Source organism: Chinchilla lanigera, unplaced genomic scaffold (genome assembly GCF_000276665.1).
Source record: "Chinchilla lanigera isolate Chin_1 unplaced genomic scaffold, ChiLan1.0 scaffold00041, whole genome shotgun sequence".
Lineage (NCBI taxonomy): Eukaryota > Metazoa > Chordata > Mammalia > Rodentia > Chinchillidae > Chinchilla > Chinchilla lanigera.
In genome coordinates this window covers 17,691,982-17,708,780 of record NW_004955442.1, presented here as the reverse complement: position 1 = coordinate 17,708,780, position 16,799 = coordinate 17,691,982, and the positions used below count along the sequence as shown (strand labels likewise).

Sequence of the window (16,799 nt, the reverse complement as noted above, 5' to 3'; positions counted from 1 at the left end):
GTTCGGTTCCCGGTACCGGAGAAAAAAAAAACGAAAAAAAACAAAAAAAAAAAAAACAGGTGTGCAGCACTACATCTGGCTGAAATTTTCTTTATGAAGAAGGCTGGCTGGGCATGGTGGTGTAGCCTGTAATCCCAGCACTGGGGAGGCTGAGGCAGGAGGATTGTTGCAAGTTTGAGAACAGCCTGGGCTACAAAGTGAGCTCAAGGCCAGCCTGAAATGCAGTGAGACCCTGTCTCAAAAAAGACCAAAAAAAAAAAAGAGATGTCACATGACAGCCAATAGAGGTACAAAGACCTGCAAAATATTTGCAGATAAAAGGTTACTGTCATTTTTGGTTTGTGAATTATTCATAAGATTGTTTAAGGATTTTGAAGAATCAAATCTGCTGTGTTATGGAAGAAGAATATTTACTTCTTACTTTAGATCGTTTTGTACTATAAGCATTTTTTTACCATATGTAAATTTGTACTTTTATTTAAAATATAAAAGAAAAAATAAAGCACATTTCAATTACCTGCATGGGATGGCTGGCCAGGCACTCCTAGCATAGAAATCTCTTACCTTGGATTAATCTCAACATTAGTGCCTGCCAACAAATGTGTACTTTTTCAAAACAAGATGGGTGTGGCGGTGCACACCTGTAATTCCAGCAGTCGGGAGCTGGAGGCAGGAGGATGCCATGAGTTTGAGGCTAGCCTGGGCTACATTGTGAGTTCAAGGCCAGCCTCCGTTACATAGCGAGACCAGTCTCAAAGAAAAGCAAACAAACAAAATAATTTAATTACATTAAAACAGAAAATTGGTTTCTCTTCCTTTCCTTTGCTCTGGGATCAACCAGAAGGCCTTGTACATGCTAAACATGTGCTTTACCATGGAGCTACACCCCAGGCCTGAAATGAAAAAAAAATCTTTAAATCTTTGGTTTCTCATAGTAAATTCCTATCAAAATATCAAAATCATTCAGGAATCTTGATTCATAGAACTTAACATTTTAGCTTTACCTGTAAATCACAGAAGATGTATCATATCAGCCCAGAATTTTGAAGTGCTTTTTCAATGTTTTTACTGTTTTTACAGATATTTTTATACCTCCCTTTGCTTTTTGGGTTTTTTGTTTGTTTGTTTGTTTGTTTTGTCTTTTTGAGACAGGGTCTTGCTATGCACTTCAGGCTAGCCTTGAACTCACTTTGTAGCCCAGGCTGGTCTCAAACTCACAACGATCCACCTGCCTCAGCGATCCACCTGCCTCAGCCTCCCGAGTGCTGGGATTACAGGGGTGCGCCACCATGCCTGACGCCATACCTTCTTTTGGAGAAATAATAAAAATAATTCTTTAATGAAAAAATTAAATGAAATTACTGTTGTGCTGAGACCCACACAGTCTTGAGAGGAAGCAACAGAAGATTAAAAAAACTATAGACACATACTAAGAGGAAAGCTGAGACCAGGTGGGACCTGACCTATCTGATGGAGAGGCAGTGACAAGCCAGCACGGTCTGCCTCTTTATTTATACACTGTAAAAAGCAGGAGAAGCACGTGACAGGACCAAAATTACAAGGTCTTAGTGTTTTGCTGAGAACACTGAAAGCAAAACATAATGTTTCAGTGTTCTCAGCGAAACACTCTCAGAGCTATCTGTGCTGTAGTTAACAGGGAAGAACACCAAGTGCAGACACCTGCTGGGCTAGCGTCGCTCCAGTCCCAACAATGTGTTTACGTGGTGGCCCTCTGGAGCTCTGTGTTCTCCGCGCTGGCCTTGCTCTAGCCCCAGATGTGTGGTCCATCTCCAGCTCAGCCACTCTCCACAGAGATTATACTGTTTTTTTGTATGTTAACACTAAGTCCTTTGGGTTCTATCCCCAGCATTACCAAAAACATTTTACAAGGCTGAAGTACCCCTTTAGTACAGTTTGTAAACAGCCATAACTTTAAAAACAGAAAATTGAAGGATGCACGCTGCTTCTGATGGAGCCACAGATACAAACCTTGCCCTTGTGCTATCACTGAAACCAGCGTAAGAGATTTCCAGAGAAATGTGCAGGGCCACGCAAAGATCTGAGAGGTGTATCTGGGGAAAACAAGCAGTGAGTGCAGCCTACAAATAATGCTGTTAGTCAACTAAATTCAGAGGCAAACCAAAGGGAAGCAATGAGTTTTACAGTTTGATAAATTTTAATCCTTTAGAAAAACTTCTTTTTTGACATCAAGTCATATTTACATGCAGATGTTCACACAAAGCTTACCTATCCATAAATATATTTAAAAGAAAACTAAATGTTGACTCAAGTCCCTTTCAGTTCCAAATTCCCATCGTTTTCCTCTTTTCATACGTAGATAGAAAATGTCTCCAGCTTATTAACATCCATCCTGGATGCCTTCGTATCCAGAGAGGACACTGTTGTGATTCAAGCCTTGCTCACCCTCCGAAAACTTGTAGACAAACTGGACAAGGTGACCTACTCCTCGCTGTGCACTAGAATTGCTTCCAGCTACTTCTGTCTGATGGATCATGTGAGTCACACTGTTAGATGCATGAGATCCTTAGGTCTGAGGGTTCAACAGGAGCCCCAGTTGACGCAATGATCTTTTTTTGTTTGTTTGTTTGTTTTCTGGTACCAGGAATTGAACTCACGACCTTGCGCTTGCCAGGCAGGCATTGTGCTGCTGAGCTAAATCCCCAGCCCTGACGCAATGATCTTATTATTTCTGAGAATAAGTTAACAGAGGCCAGATGTTTTCTTCAGAGCTACCCTTGTTTTCCAGAGACGATAATATAGGAGGCTTCTTTTTAAAAACAACATTGACAGTCTGAAAAGTCTGTCAGTGAGAAAGTAGGATCAAAAAACAGCTCCTGTTCTTGGATGAGAGGAATTGTAGCTTAGTGGCTACTTTTTTTTTTTTTTTTTTTTTGTCTTTTTGAGACAGGCTCTCACTATGCAGTTCAGGCTGGCCTTGAGTTCACTTTGTAGTCCAGGCTGGCCTAGAACTTGCAATGATCCTCCTGCCTCAGCCTCCTAAGTGCTGGGATTATAGGCATGTGCCACCACACCCGGCTGGTGGCTACATATTGATCATCTGGACTCTGTAGGTTTACGTTCCCAGTGCTGCTCTCTTGAGCTGTGATGTCATAAGCAAGTTCCTTCTTCAGTTTCGATGCATCAGTTTCCTCATCTGTAGAACTGACAACAGGCAATTCATTATGAGGTTAAGAGTTGATACGTGTGATGCCACAAATAAAATTTTTTTTTTGGTACCAGGAATCAAATTCAAAACCTTGCGCTCGCAAGGGAGGTGCTTGTGCCTCTGTCCCCAGCCCTCTCAAACAAATGTTTATTATTATCATATAAGACTTAAATTCAAAAGTATTTCACTAGAAAGTTGTACCTTTTAAAAATGCTTATTTTATATGATAGACATATTCCAGAAAAGTTGAACAATAGTAATATATTTGGATAAATGTGAACACAGGTATGCCATGGAAAGTCTGTTTTTAAAGAATTCTCTGAGTTGTTTGTGAATCAGAGAATGTTTATAGTAAATTGCTTTGCCAAAAGTTTTAAGTTCTTAATTATTCATATTTTAATAAAGAGGGAACAATATTATTAAGTTACAGAAAAAAAGAGTTTTGTGGCAACATAGTTTTCATAAATACATAATAATAATAGTGACTACAGCCAGGGACATAGTTCAGTGGCACAGGAGCCTGCCTGGCAAGCGCAAGGTGCTGAGTTCAATTCCTGGTACCAAAAGAAAAATTAGTGACTACAGTTTATTGAACATTTACTATATGCCAAGCACTCTTCTAAAGGATTTACATGCTTTATTATGTACAATCATCTAAGCAACTCTATATTAATATCTTGTATAAGGAAATCGAGGTTAACACAGGCAACATTTGGTCATACAGCTGATACATTGGCATGTTTATGTAAAAAAAATTTCATGATGAGATCATAAACATTTTCCTTACAAATAGAAGATACTATATTTTTTAAATGAGTTTCTTCTGCCAGGCATGGTGGCACACACTTCTCATTCTAGCACTGGGGAAACTGAGGCAAGTGGATTGCCGTGAGTTCAAGGCCAGCCTGAGTGAGACCCTGTCTCAAAAAATAAACAAGTAAATAAACCTCTTCCTCTGGCTTGTAATATTCCTCTTCTGCAATCTTTATAGTACAACCCCATCCCATTAGGCAGAAGTAGCCCTTGGAAATCCAATCATACAGCTGCATGCAAAGAGCTCCCAATGGTATTCACTGGCAGTTCTTCAAAGTCCTCTAGCACTTGGACAAAGCATGATGACTTTTCCATAAGTATCTTTATAGAAAGTATCCTCAGATTGTAGGGACTTTTCTAGTTAATATTTTAGGATGTTGTTAAATACTAACCATCTTCCTGAATTTAAGAAACACATTTCACAGGAGTTTTTTTAATGCAATATAAATTTTGTAAGTAAATCTTTAGCTGGTTGCAGTATTTTCCCAGCTTCTTTACAGTATAATTTACAGCTTAAAAATTCTCAGGGCTAGGGATTTAGCTCAGTGGCACAGCGCCTGCCTGGCAAGTGCGACGTCGTGAGTTTGATTCCTGGTACCGAAAAAAAAAAAATCTCTATGTTATTGTTGTCCAGTTTGATGTCTTAATGTATGTATGCATCATGAAATGATAGGCTCACACTAATTAATATATCCATCACCTCATGTGTCATAATATGTCACGTTTGTGGTGACAACATTTAAGATCTAATTTCCTAGCAATTTTCAAGTACAAATGACTTTACCACTAGCTATAGCCAGGGATACAGCTCAGTGGCACAAGCACCCGCCTAGCAAGCATAAGGTCCTGAGTTTGATTCCCGGTACCAATAAATAAATAAATAAATAAATAAAATAAACTGCAAACTATAGTCACCGTGCTCTACACCAGATCCCCAAAATTTACCCATTCTAGCTGAAACTGCGTATACTAAAATCAACCGCTCCTCCATTCCTCCATCTCCAGGCCCTGGCAAACGTGGTTCTACTCTGTGCTTCTGCCAGTTCAATTAAAAAAAAAAAAAAAAAGGTTGTGCATATAAGTTAGATCATGCAGTATTTCTCTATGCTTGGCTGATTTTACTTACCATAATGCTTTCCACTTAGCATAAACTCTCTCCTGGGATTTTCTTCTTTATTATGACTAGAAGGATTTGTGTGTGTGTGTTCTTTACCCATTCTTACACTAATGAGCACATAGGTCAATTTTTTTTTTTTTACATAGGTCAATTTTATATTGTCCCTATTATGAATAATGGGTAAGCAAATATGATGTTTTTTTGGTTTGGTTTGGTTTGGTTTGGTTTGGTTTGATTTTTGTCTTTTTGAGACAGGGTGTTGCTATACAGTTCAGGCTGGCCTTGAACTCACTTTGTAGCCCAGGCTGGACTCGAACTCACAATGATCCTTCTGCCTCAGCCTCCCATGTGCTGGGATTACAGGCGTGCGCCACCATGCCTGGTGCAAATATGATGTTAAAATCAAAAGAAAAGGGCCGGGGATATAGCTCAGCGGCACAAGCACCAGCCTGGCAAGCGCGAGGTCATAAGTTTGATTCCTGGTACAAAAAAAAAAAAATCAAAAGAAGAGCTGACTACTTAGACCCAATCTCTCCTAAAAATAAATGATAATTTCACACATATGTGTGCATAGAGATATGCAGTATATGTACTTATATGATATATATTCTGATATTATTCTCATGGGAGGTCTTTTTCTTTTCTGTGGACACACTGCAGTTTTCTGGGAGTGTCCGGAGCTTGGCTATCAGGCACTTGGCGGACTTACTCAAGGACGTGGGTCAGCAAACATCAACTCTCAAACACATCATGAGAGGACTCGCACCCCTCCTTCTCTGTCTGGAGGACAGCGATGGTAGAGTAGTGAGTGTAAGTACAAGCAAGTGAAAGTAAAGGCCTTTGCTCATGCATTTCTTAATTTTGCAGACGATCACAATGTTTAATGTCACAGCAGACAAACAGATCCTCACCGTCCTTATCCTGTCTCTCAGGCATGTAAATATACATTAAAAATCTGTGACTCCGAACTAGAATGGTCAATAGCAAATCTGCTTAAAGATGAAAATTACAATTTTGAGCTGGTAGTTCTCTACACCTGCAACCATCTGGTAAGTAGCCCTTCCATGTTCACTACCAAGAATTAAAGACAAAATGTAAAGGGTATCCGACGTGACAGAAGGGGGTAGAGGAAAGGTTGATTTAGGGAAAGAATGTGAATAAGATGTGAGATTACAGCCAGGGACTGAGCTGAGAAAAAAAAATTAGAATTCTTCACTTCTTCATCCACTTTGATCATCCAGCTTGCCCTCTTCCTCCAGAAAATGAGGGAGGAAGAGTACGGACGGCAGCCGGGCGTGGTGGCACACACCTGTAATCCCAGCACTCAGGAGGCTGAGGCAGAAGGATGGTTGAGAGTTTGAGAGCAGCCTGGGCTACAAAGTGAGCTCAAGGCCAGCCTGAACTGCATAGCGAGACCCTGTCTCAAAAAGACCAAAAAAAAAAAAAGAAAGAAAAAAGAAAAAAAAAGAAAGAAAGCTGACTGCAAGTTGAAACCAAAGTTGAACTGGGAAGGTGAAGTTGAGTCTGGGAATAACAAGCTACTTCTGCAAGCAGCCAGAAGAGCAGAGTTCATGTGTAAAAATCCCCAAGTTTTTAATTGGTCCTGATTTTGTATAAGCAGTCAGGTTATTATGTCTTGAAGCTTCCCTGGAGAAATCATATGCATTGTTTCACCAGTTTAGAGAGGCATTTTCTTTCCCTTTTATCCCCAGATCCTTTCTCACGAGAGTTGCACTACGTATTTAATATGTGATGCCTTACGGTTCCTGGGGAATCCCCAGGTGCATCTGAGGAGAGCAGCAGTTATTTTACTAGGTAAGTATACTTAATTCTTACTTCTTAATTTACCTTTAAAGGTACAGAATAGCAGCTAGGAGTCTTTATTAACAGTGTATAGAGCCAGGTGAGGTGGCCATGCCTGTAATCCCAGCACTCAAAAGGCTTGAGGCAGGAGAATCACCTAGAGTTCAAGGCCAGCCTGGGTTACACAATGAGTCCAGGCCAGCCTGAACTACATAGTGAGACCCTGTCTCAAAAAAATTATAAACTGCCTTTGTTCATGATGGACATCACCTGTCATGAAATTAATATGTGTGATGAGAATAGAATTCTATTTTATAATACAAAGTGTATCTGTAAAATTAAATTATTACCTAAAATGTGCTCAGCAAGATGGATTTCTAATTAGCATGTCACAGCTCATCTTTCCCCTTCACTTTTTAAAAATCACTCTCCAAGGGATAAAACAATTTAAAAATACAAACACCTTCTTCAACAAAATTGGAAAATCTATGACCATAAACTACAGTACAACAAATGAAGAAGAGCTACAAAATCCGGTAAAATTTAAAAACAAGACAAAACAGAGACAGGAGGAGTCAAGGAAGATTAAGGGAAGGCGACTAAAGATGTGATCTCCATCTCACACAGACCTGATACAGGTATTTTTCCCATGAGCTGCGCACCGTGAAGATCAACACTAATAATCCCTTGGGTTGGCCTTCCGGCTGGGTCGCGGGCTCCCAGCGAGGCAGTAGGCTTTTCCTGGACCCTCTTTGGCACCACCGACTAACAGGAGCAGCCGAAGTGGAAGTCCACACGCACGCCCCTCCACACAGAGCGGTCTGGCAGAAGGGCAAGGACAGCGGGCACCGGGCTCTGACCGTGTTCGTGGGAGGGGTTCGAAGGATCATACGTGCACACTCAGACAGAAAAGCCCGGCTCGTGAGAACTTTATTTCAGACCAGTAACAATTCCTGCTGTCCTCAAATCTACCCTGGAGCTTTTCAAAACTTCTGAACATAACAACTGAGATCCAAAATTAAGTGATTCTTTTTTTAAAAAAAACAAAGGAAACAGCATTTTCTCACTATAGAGATACTTCAAGGGGAAAAAAAGGAAAACCAAGTTCAGAAAGTGTTTCTACAGAGCAGAGGAACTTCATCGTAAATATTTTCCATGAACCCAGGACTTTTAGAAATAAAGATTAAGAAGCAGTGGTGGCAAACCTATGGCACGCATGCTGCAGCCGGCCATTTGTTAGTATCAAACGCTCTAAAAGGTTCGCCATCATTGATATAAAGCATGTGCAAGAACACAGGGGATGTGCGGCAGGGCAGAGGAGTACATGAGAAATAAGCTTCCAAAGTCGAGCGGGAAGTGTGAGAAGAGATTTGGAGCCAGCGCAGAAAAGGACAACTGTGTTTCAACCAAGAAAAGAGACAAGGAATACAAAGGTAAGAAACTTTTTTTTTAAAATCAGTACTGGGGATTGAACCCAGCACCTTCACTACATTCCCAGCCTCCATTGTTGTTTTTTTCTTGTCTTGACATGCTCTCACTCAGTCACCTCATTTCCTAGGCTGGGCTTGAACTTGCAATCCTCCTGCCTCAGCCTCCCAGGGTACTGGAATGATAGATGTCCACCACCACACCACACCTGGCAAAGGTGAGAAATACTAGCAAAGTGAAATGAAAATCAGCAAGGAACAGTTTTAAAAATTAACCAGTAATGATAGAGAGATAAAAAAAAAAAAAGAATGGACATAAACGATACTGTTGCTGAAGAAGAGAAATAATTACAACTAGAAAGTACTCACCGATGTAATTTAACAAATGAGAAAAGACATACATTGAGAGGATGAATCATTTTTTACAAATCATTTATACAGAGTGCAACATAAGGCATTTCCTAATTATTCACCTCAGAGTTTAAGAAGTGTTTTGAGCATGGAGGGGTGGCTATAAATTTGAAAAAGTTTGGCACTAGACTCCAATTGAATATTCAACATAAATGAAAATAGAATACTGTCAACAAAACCCAGACTGGGGAGAAAATTGTGACTTATCCAACTATGAAGCAACTACAAAAACATTTTCAAAAACAAAAGAAGTCAGGGAAGAATTATGATTCGTTCTTAAAGAAATTATGAAAGGACTGAATTCATCCAGTTAAAGAACAAGTGAATGAACTATTATTAAAAAGCCACAAGTGTGTACTTAAGTGTAGGACCCAGTCTACTCTCTACTTTGGCTTTTTTGTTTTTGATTTTCTCTATGCCCTAGTCCGCCCTCTTGAGGGCCTCCCTGCCACAAACCCCTCGGCCACCTTGCCTCCAGCAGGGGGCAGCACTAAACGCTCATTAAGGCATTCACCAGGCTTAATATTCAGTAGTAAGGATGACAGTGCCAGCCACAAAAAAGCTGTCCCATCTGGAATCTTTACTGAGCCCCTGTTAAGAAATACTGATCATCAGAGTCAATGCAAGTGAACTGAATATATCTGCAGCTAATCCCACTGATCTTGACTAGCTGATTCTAAATGTAGCTGGGTGTGGTGGCACATACCTGTGATCCCAGCACTGAGGCTGAGGCAGGAATGTGAGTTCAAGGCCAGCCGGGGCTAATAGTGAGTGCAAGGCCAACCTGGACTACATAGTAAGACATTGTTTCCAAAAAATTAAAAAATAAAAAAGAGGAGGAGGATTCTAAAGTTTTTTTGTTTTTCTTCCGGTACCAGGAATCGAACTCATGACCTTATGCTTGCCAGGCAGGTGCTGTGCCACTGAGCTAAATCTCCAGCCCCTCTAAATGTATTTGGAAGAGCAAAAGCCCAAGATACTCTTGGCAGGAGGAGTAGCTACTAATTCCACCACATATAAAAATTTCTTATCGAGCTGTAGAACTTTAGACAGTCTGTTACTCAAGGAAACATGAGCAGACCTGTGGAAGAGTATACAAGGCCTAGAAACAGACCCACCCGTATATATAAAATATAATCAGAACTAGGGGGGATCTGTCAGATCAGAAAATGATAGGCTGCCAGGCATGGTGGCGCACACCTGTAATCCCAGTACCCTGGAGGCTGAGGCAGGAGGATCATTGCAAGTTCGAGACCAGCCTGGGCTACAAAGTGAGCTCAAGACCAGCCTGAACTGCATAGCGAGACCCTGTCTCAAAAAGACCAAAAAAAAAAAAAAAGAAAGAAAGAAAGAAAGAAAGAAAGAAAGAAAAAGGTGGTAACTGGCACAAGGTGACTCCGAAAAGGATATCTAAATGGCCAATAAACATATCAAGAGGTATGTGACTCCATCAGTCACAATGAAAAAGCAAAGTAAAAACCACAATAAGATACCATTATGAATCCAACAGAATGTCTACAGTAGAGACCGACAGTACCACGTGCTGTCAAGGATTTGGGGCAATCAGAACTCTCTTACACGCGTTGGAAATGAAAATCCAGAAGCCACTCTGGAAAACAACTGTATCTGTTAAAGCTGGTACACACATATCCTATGGAGCAGGAATTTTGCATGAAAACTAACAGAAGCGTGTGTTCACAAAGGCTACAAGCTGTAATATTCAAAGCAGCACTGTTGATCATACTTAAACCCTGCAGGTCGACAATTAAAGGACTGCAATGTACGCAATAGTTTCACACAATGAAGAGCTCCAAAGCAGTGAAGGAAAAAAAATCTACAGACACTTGGCAATGATGTGAATGAGCCTTACAGACTATGCTGAGCGAGAGAAGCCACTCACAAAAAGCGTATGTTGTACGATTCTATGGATAGAAAACACAAAAATAGCTAGAACTAACCAGTGGTATTACTACTCAGGATAGATAAATGGAAGGAAATATCCCAAAATAACCTCTAAGTTATGCAATAGTTTAGAAGGTGAATCTTGGGCTTTAATTAGCAGCACTGAAAATATGGACGACTCTTTAAATGGTGTGAGGGTACCTGGTCAGCCACCTGAAATACTAAAAAAAGTTATTCCTTTGTTTTTACTCCTCACAGAAGATAAATTCCAGGTGTTCAAAGATTCAAATACTAAAAATGAAGCCATAATTATCAATACAAGTAGCTAAAATAACATGGAGCATCTACTTTGTGATCACCGAACAGGGAAGACCTTTACTAAATAAAATCAAAATCCAGTGCCATAAAGGAAAGAGTGACAACCACGTAAAAACTAAACATTTTTTGACGGTAAAACACCTATGAACAAAGTTAAAAACCAAACTGAGTTGAAATATCTACACTTATCACTGATAGAAGGCTGAAGGCTCATCATCTGAAGAATCCTTACAAATCCGCAAGACAGATCAACCCAGCAGAAAAGTGGGCAAGAACAAAAAAAAATTTTTGTTTCTTAAATATAAAATCTTCGCAACTTCATACAAAAAACGATGCAAATTAAAACGCTGCAGTGTTCCTGCCCGGCCTCCCCTTCCCGCAGGGCTCGGGGCTCGCACCTCGGCGACGCCCCCGCGCGGCGACCGGGTCCTGGGTCCTCAACAGCCGCGATCGTATCCTGGCGATGGAGGGCGGGGTCTAAGGTCGGACCCGGAGGCGAGGAGACCCCCGACAGCGCCACCTGCAGGACGATCTGGGAGCTTCCCACGGTTCCCTCCCCGGCAGCCTCTAGCCCCAGGCCCGGAGACGCCGGGCTGAGTCTGTGCTTGAGACGCATGGCTTTCGCAAGAGCTGCGCCGCTGGTCTCTGGTCACATTTCCAGACCAACCCCGCCTCTGCTCACTCCTCTCTGGGACAGAAACCTCTTGCTTCTCTGGTGGGGAAGTCTGTGCATAACTGGAAGGTTCTGACTCAGGAGTCCAGATCTGGGCGCACCTTAAAAGGTGTATGCAATCAGGGCAGGGAGGTTTGCATCATTCTTGGGGCTGCCGTTTGGCTGGTTTGGTTTGGTTTGGTTTGGTTTGGTTTGGTTTGGTTTGGTTTGGTTTGGTTTGGTTTCGCTTTTGAGACAGGGTCTCACTTCGTAGTTCAGGCTGGCCTTGAACTCAATATGTTGCACAGCTGGCTTCCAACTCATGATCCTCCTGCCTCAGGCTCCCAAGTGCTGGGATTCCAGGTGTGCACCACACACCTAGTATTTTTCCCCCTCTTTTTTCTTGAATAACACTCAAGAGTATGTCACCGTCCAGCAGGCTGCAGTCCAGGGAGGGAACAATTTCTCTCCTGATAAACACCAAGATACTTTAACTAAAGCAAACAGGTAGTGGAGATTTATCAGGAGAAAGAAAACCTGTTTCTGGCAGCGCCTCTCCGGGTAAGAAAGGCACCTGCACCCCTCATAGCCTTTCACGTTTGTTCAGTTGTGGCAATGCCCGTGACCTTGGACTGAATTTCTGAGCAGATGCTAACGTTGCAGTGCACAGCAAGGGGCCTGGCACAAAGTAGGTGCTTAGCCAGGCATGGTGGCGCAGTCCAGTAATCCCAGCACTTGGAAGGCTGAGGCAGGGGGATTGCTGCAAGGTTGAGGCCAGCCTGGGCTACACAGTGAATCCAAGGCCAGCCTAAACTACACAGCAACAACAACAACACAAAAGTGCTTAATATTTATTCAAGTAAATGTATTTTTAAAAAGATGAAATGTTTCTGTCCATGAAGTTGATGAAAACCAAAAGATTTACACTGTACAGGTCTGACTGGGCAGGAAGAGGGCAGTTGCACTGGTGGTGACACTCTCAGTGGTCACTGCCTCTAAGAGGGACAGTTTGGTCACATACATCCAAATGCGGAATGCATATTTTTGATTCAGCAGTTTCCTTTCAAGAGAATTGACCCTCAGACGCATTGGCACATATGAGAAATACAGCCTGTGTGGAGGTCTGCGTTGCCCAGCTGCACGCTGCCGTCTGCCCTGCACCTGTGGCTGTTACACTCTTTTGTTTTTTCTCTAGCATGTCAGCAGGGCTACAACAAGGAAAAAACAGAGAAAGTAAAGGGCAGTAATCGCAGCACTGTGGGAGGCTGAGGCAGGAGGATCGCAAGTTAGCCTGGGCCGCTTAGTGAGACCCTGTCTCTATGTTAAAAAAAGTGAGAGGGCTGGGGATGTAGCTCAGTGCAAAGGCCTTGAGTTCAATCCCCTGTACCAACAAAGTGAAAGAAGGTGAAGGCAAAATGTGTTTTCTAACTGGGTCAGCTCAATTTTATGAAGCATCCTTCAAAGTCCCAAAGAGCAATTTATCCTACAGACCCAGTGACCAGAACTGTGACAGCATTGCCATTTATTCTGGAGATGCTTAAGAATAGCTTTTTTGTTTTTGGGGGGGTTTTTTTGGGTTTTTTTACATGGGCCAAAAGAAAGCAACGATATTGGAGTGACCACTAGCGGTGGGTGACAATTGCCAACATTTAAAACTTGAGAGCTAGAGCCAGGCATGGTGGAGCATGCCTGTAATCCCAGCACTCAGGAGGCTGAGGCAGGAGGATCATTGTGAGTTCCAGACCAACCTGGGCTACAAAGTGAGCTCGAGGCCAGCCTGAACTGCATAGCGAGACCTTGTCTCAAAAAGACCAAAATAAATGAATAAATAAAAACTTGAGTGCTAACATCTAAGCACCTGGGGTCTCAATTACTTATTTGGGGGGGATGAATGTGAGCTGCACTGCCCGGAAGCCACACTTGCACCTGCTGTGAGAGGGCGACCCCTGGCCTACGTGTGGGTGGAGTCTCCCTCCCGGCCGCCGGTCCGTGCCTTTCCTCCCGCCGGGGTCCCTTGCTGATCCCTTGGACCTCCTTGACATTTATTTGAAAGTTCATTTCTGACTTTCACAAACATAACTTCAGTAGAGCCTTTTCATTTGGGGCATTTTGTCTAATTTTTTCCCGTTTTTTTTTTTTCTTCGTTGGCAATATTGTGCTTATTAAAAAATTCCTGCAGTGATGAGAACGTGTGTTGTGTTTGAATTTGAGGAAGGCTTAATTAATAGAGGGGCACCGTACGAAAGTGGGAGCAGAGTAGGAAACCCCACGGGCAGAGCAGGTACGGCAGGGGGGAGCGGACCCCTACGGGAGGGAAGAGCAGTCTAGAGAGAGGAAGTGAGCTCGGGCACAGGGAAGGAGCCAGGCTGCAGCAACCCCACAGACGTCCCTGACCGCTGTTCTCTGCCCTCAGCTCTGGACACTGTCCACACAGGCGGCCTGCGGGGTCCCAGAGCAGGGCCAAGAAGGGTACGGGTGGGCCGGAGGGGCAGAGACTCCTAGTGCAGCCATCCCTGCAGCTTGGGAAGCCAGACGCTGCCCTCCTGCCGCGCGGTTAGGCTGGGCCTTTCTCCTCCGTGTACTTCTCTCTCCCCATCTGAACCTTTGCGGGCCTGCTTGTCTTACCGTGGGTCTGCAAGGGGACGACTGGCCGGAATTCTGCTCCTGGCTGAGCTCCCTCCTAGGGATCTGTGCAACCTGTAGCCCTGGCTTCACTTCCAGGGCAAACTGGAGCTGGGTGCAGAAGGCTGGGCCAGATGCCACGCCGAGTCCAGGCAGCTGTCCCTGGGAATCCTCCCTAAGAACAGCACAAGCAGCCAGGACAGCACTGGACAGCGACCTTTTAAACCTGCAGTTAGCTGGCCCCATCTGCGGTGACAAGCCCTCTGTCCAGCCCTGCTCTGTGCCACATCCTGGGGCTGTAGGAGCCCATGCAGGATGACTTAACCTTTGGTCTGACCTTGGCCTTATGTGCTAGAGAAAATGATTCGCTCCTCTCATGACCCCAAGAGTTACAGCCTGGTCCTCGGTACACAAGAGTCCAGCCCGGTCCTTTCCCTGGACAGCTGGCTTCTCGCTGCTGCTGAGGACGGCCCCCACCCCCATGTCTCTCCTCCCTGGTCACCTGTGCATGGGGCGAGGTGCGAGTCAGCACTCGGAGCCTTGTTCCCGGTGAGCTGAGCTCATCCCTGCCTGGGGCTCCCCCCGCCCCTTCAGGTGTGTGCGCTGGTGAAGCCGAAGCAGACCAGCTAGCTGGGGGCAGGCATGGGGAGTTTCTCAAGGTGTATTAATCACTGAAGGGGCCTTTGAAAATTGTTAAATGTGACTGGATTTCCTGCCTTCAAGAAAACATAACTATTATCTTAAGTGGTAAATCCAGACCTTGTCAAGATGTACATTGTGACCCTTCTGGTACACCTTCCACCCTGCTGGCTTCCTAAGAACTGGCACCAAGCCCCTTGACATTAGTCAGAAAGAGCAGAGTCCTTTCATGTTTTCTGTGAAGTATGTACCCGAATCCTCCCCAAGTTCTGACGCGTGTCGTACCCCGTCACTTTGTGATTAGGCCGGATAATCTCCCTGCACCTGGCAAGGCTCTGTATGCCAGCCAAGGCCCAGCACACTCCAGCACTGCCTCTGTCTGTCCTTGTGCATACCTTGCAGGACGGCGCAGAGGGTCGATCTCCTGAGAAGCCCGCTCCGCTCTGCCTCTGTAACTGCACACTACCGATGAAACCGCCTCTGCTGAGCAAGACAGAGAGACAGAGAGGATTTATGAGAATATAGTTTCATGATGTAGTTTGTAGTAACTTTAGTTTTACTTTGTATATAGGTTACTTGGCGCAATTGGGTGGACATTTATTATTCAAAGATGAAATTGAAGTTATGACTGAAGGTAAGTGTCAAAGTTATAATAAAATCTTCATGCAGAGGAGGGAGTTGAAGAAGGGTAATATTATTCTAGGAAGATGTTTGGATTTTAGGCACCTCTCTCTCTCTCTCTCTCCCCTTGTGCATTGCCTCATCAGAGTCAGAATTCCAAAAAGTGAGCCGGGTGTGGTAGCACATGCTTGTAATCCCAGCACTCAGGAGGCTGAGGCAGGAGGATCACTGTGAGTTCAAGGCCAGCCTGCTACATAGTGAACTCAAGGCCAGCCTAAACTACACAGTGAGACCTTGTCTTAAAAAAAAAAAGAATTCCAAAAAATGAGATGAAAAATAGGATGGATGCCTTCCTGCCTTCCTTTCCCCCGCCCCCTTAACTAGGCTTTTTCAGAGCAGTTTGGGCTCACAGTGAAAAGGAGCTGGAGGTACAGAGATTCCCTAGCTGTCCTCCCCCGACTCCTGCGGCCTCTCCTCCATGTCAGCGTCTCCGCAAAGTGCTGCCCTCGTGGCCCCGCTTCTCTCCTGCTCTGCTGCCCTGCCCTTCTTCCTCCTGCCCTCGTTCGTTCACACAGCACATCCACTGCCTGCCAAAGCCCAAGCACTGCGGTTTTCCCCAATTCTTCTCTTTTTTTGTCTTTTCTTCTTCCCTTCTCTGTTCCTTCTCCTTTTTCTTTTCTAAATGCCCCTCTATATCTTGTTTCTTTCATGAAGAAATAAAATAATTTTTCATGGACCATTATCTGGATACAATTACATTGGCATTGTATTATCCCATATTTTCCAAAATAATAGAGGCTACTACATATTTGTCTTTTTAAGACAGATATACAGGGGCTGGGGATTAGCTCAGTGGCACACCGCCTGCCTGGCAAGCACAAGGTCGTGAGTTTGATTCCTGGTACCGGAAAAAAAACAACAAAAAGGCAGATATACATATTATATATATTATGTATAATATTTATATATAATATATATTATATATATATATTTTTTGAGACAGGGTCTCGCTATGTAGTTCAGGCTGGCCTTGAACTCACTATGTAGCCTGGGCTGGCCTCAAACCTGTGGCAATCCTCCTGCCTCAGCCTCCCAAGTGCTAGGATTAGAGGTGTGGGCCACCACACCTGGTCATATTTGTCTTTCTAAATGATCATAACTGCTTTATAACTTTTTCACCTCCTCATATGTCATAAGCATCTTTCTATGCCAAGGACTGTGTCTACCTTATCATGTTAAAACGTGTGTGCTAACTGAGGATTGAACCCAGTACCTTCACAGTGAGCT

The 16,799-nt window shown here is 43.6% G+C and overlaps 1 protein-coding gene across 4 annotated transcripts in view; it reads left to right on the top strand.

Annotated features, from left to right (window-relative positions):
- The window catches only part of Mroh9 (maestro heat-like repeat family member 9), an 81,529-nt gene that overhangs the window by 62,450 nt on the left and 2,280 nt on the right, over positions 1 to 16,799 (top strand). For 3 of the 4 annotated variants that reach the window (XM_005391718.1, XM_013517641.1, XM_005391719.2), the window contains 5 exons: positions 2,339 to 2,515; positions 5,778 to 5,927; positions 6,050 to 6,166; positions 6,830 to 6,932; positions 15,463 to 15,525. In XM_005391718.1, the coding sequence (XP_005391775.1) occupies positions 2,339 to 2,515; positions 5,778 to 5,927; positions 6,050 to 6,166; positions 6,830 to 6,932; positions 15,463 to 15,525 (610 nt within the window). The remainder of the gene's footprint in view (positions 1 to 2,338; positions 2,516 to 5,777; positions 5,928 to 6,049; positions 6,167 to 6,829; positions 6,933 to 15,462; positions 15,526 to 16,799) is intronic. The other variant, XM_005391717.2, reaches the window with a different exon arrangement.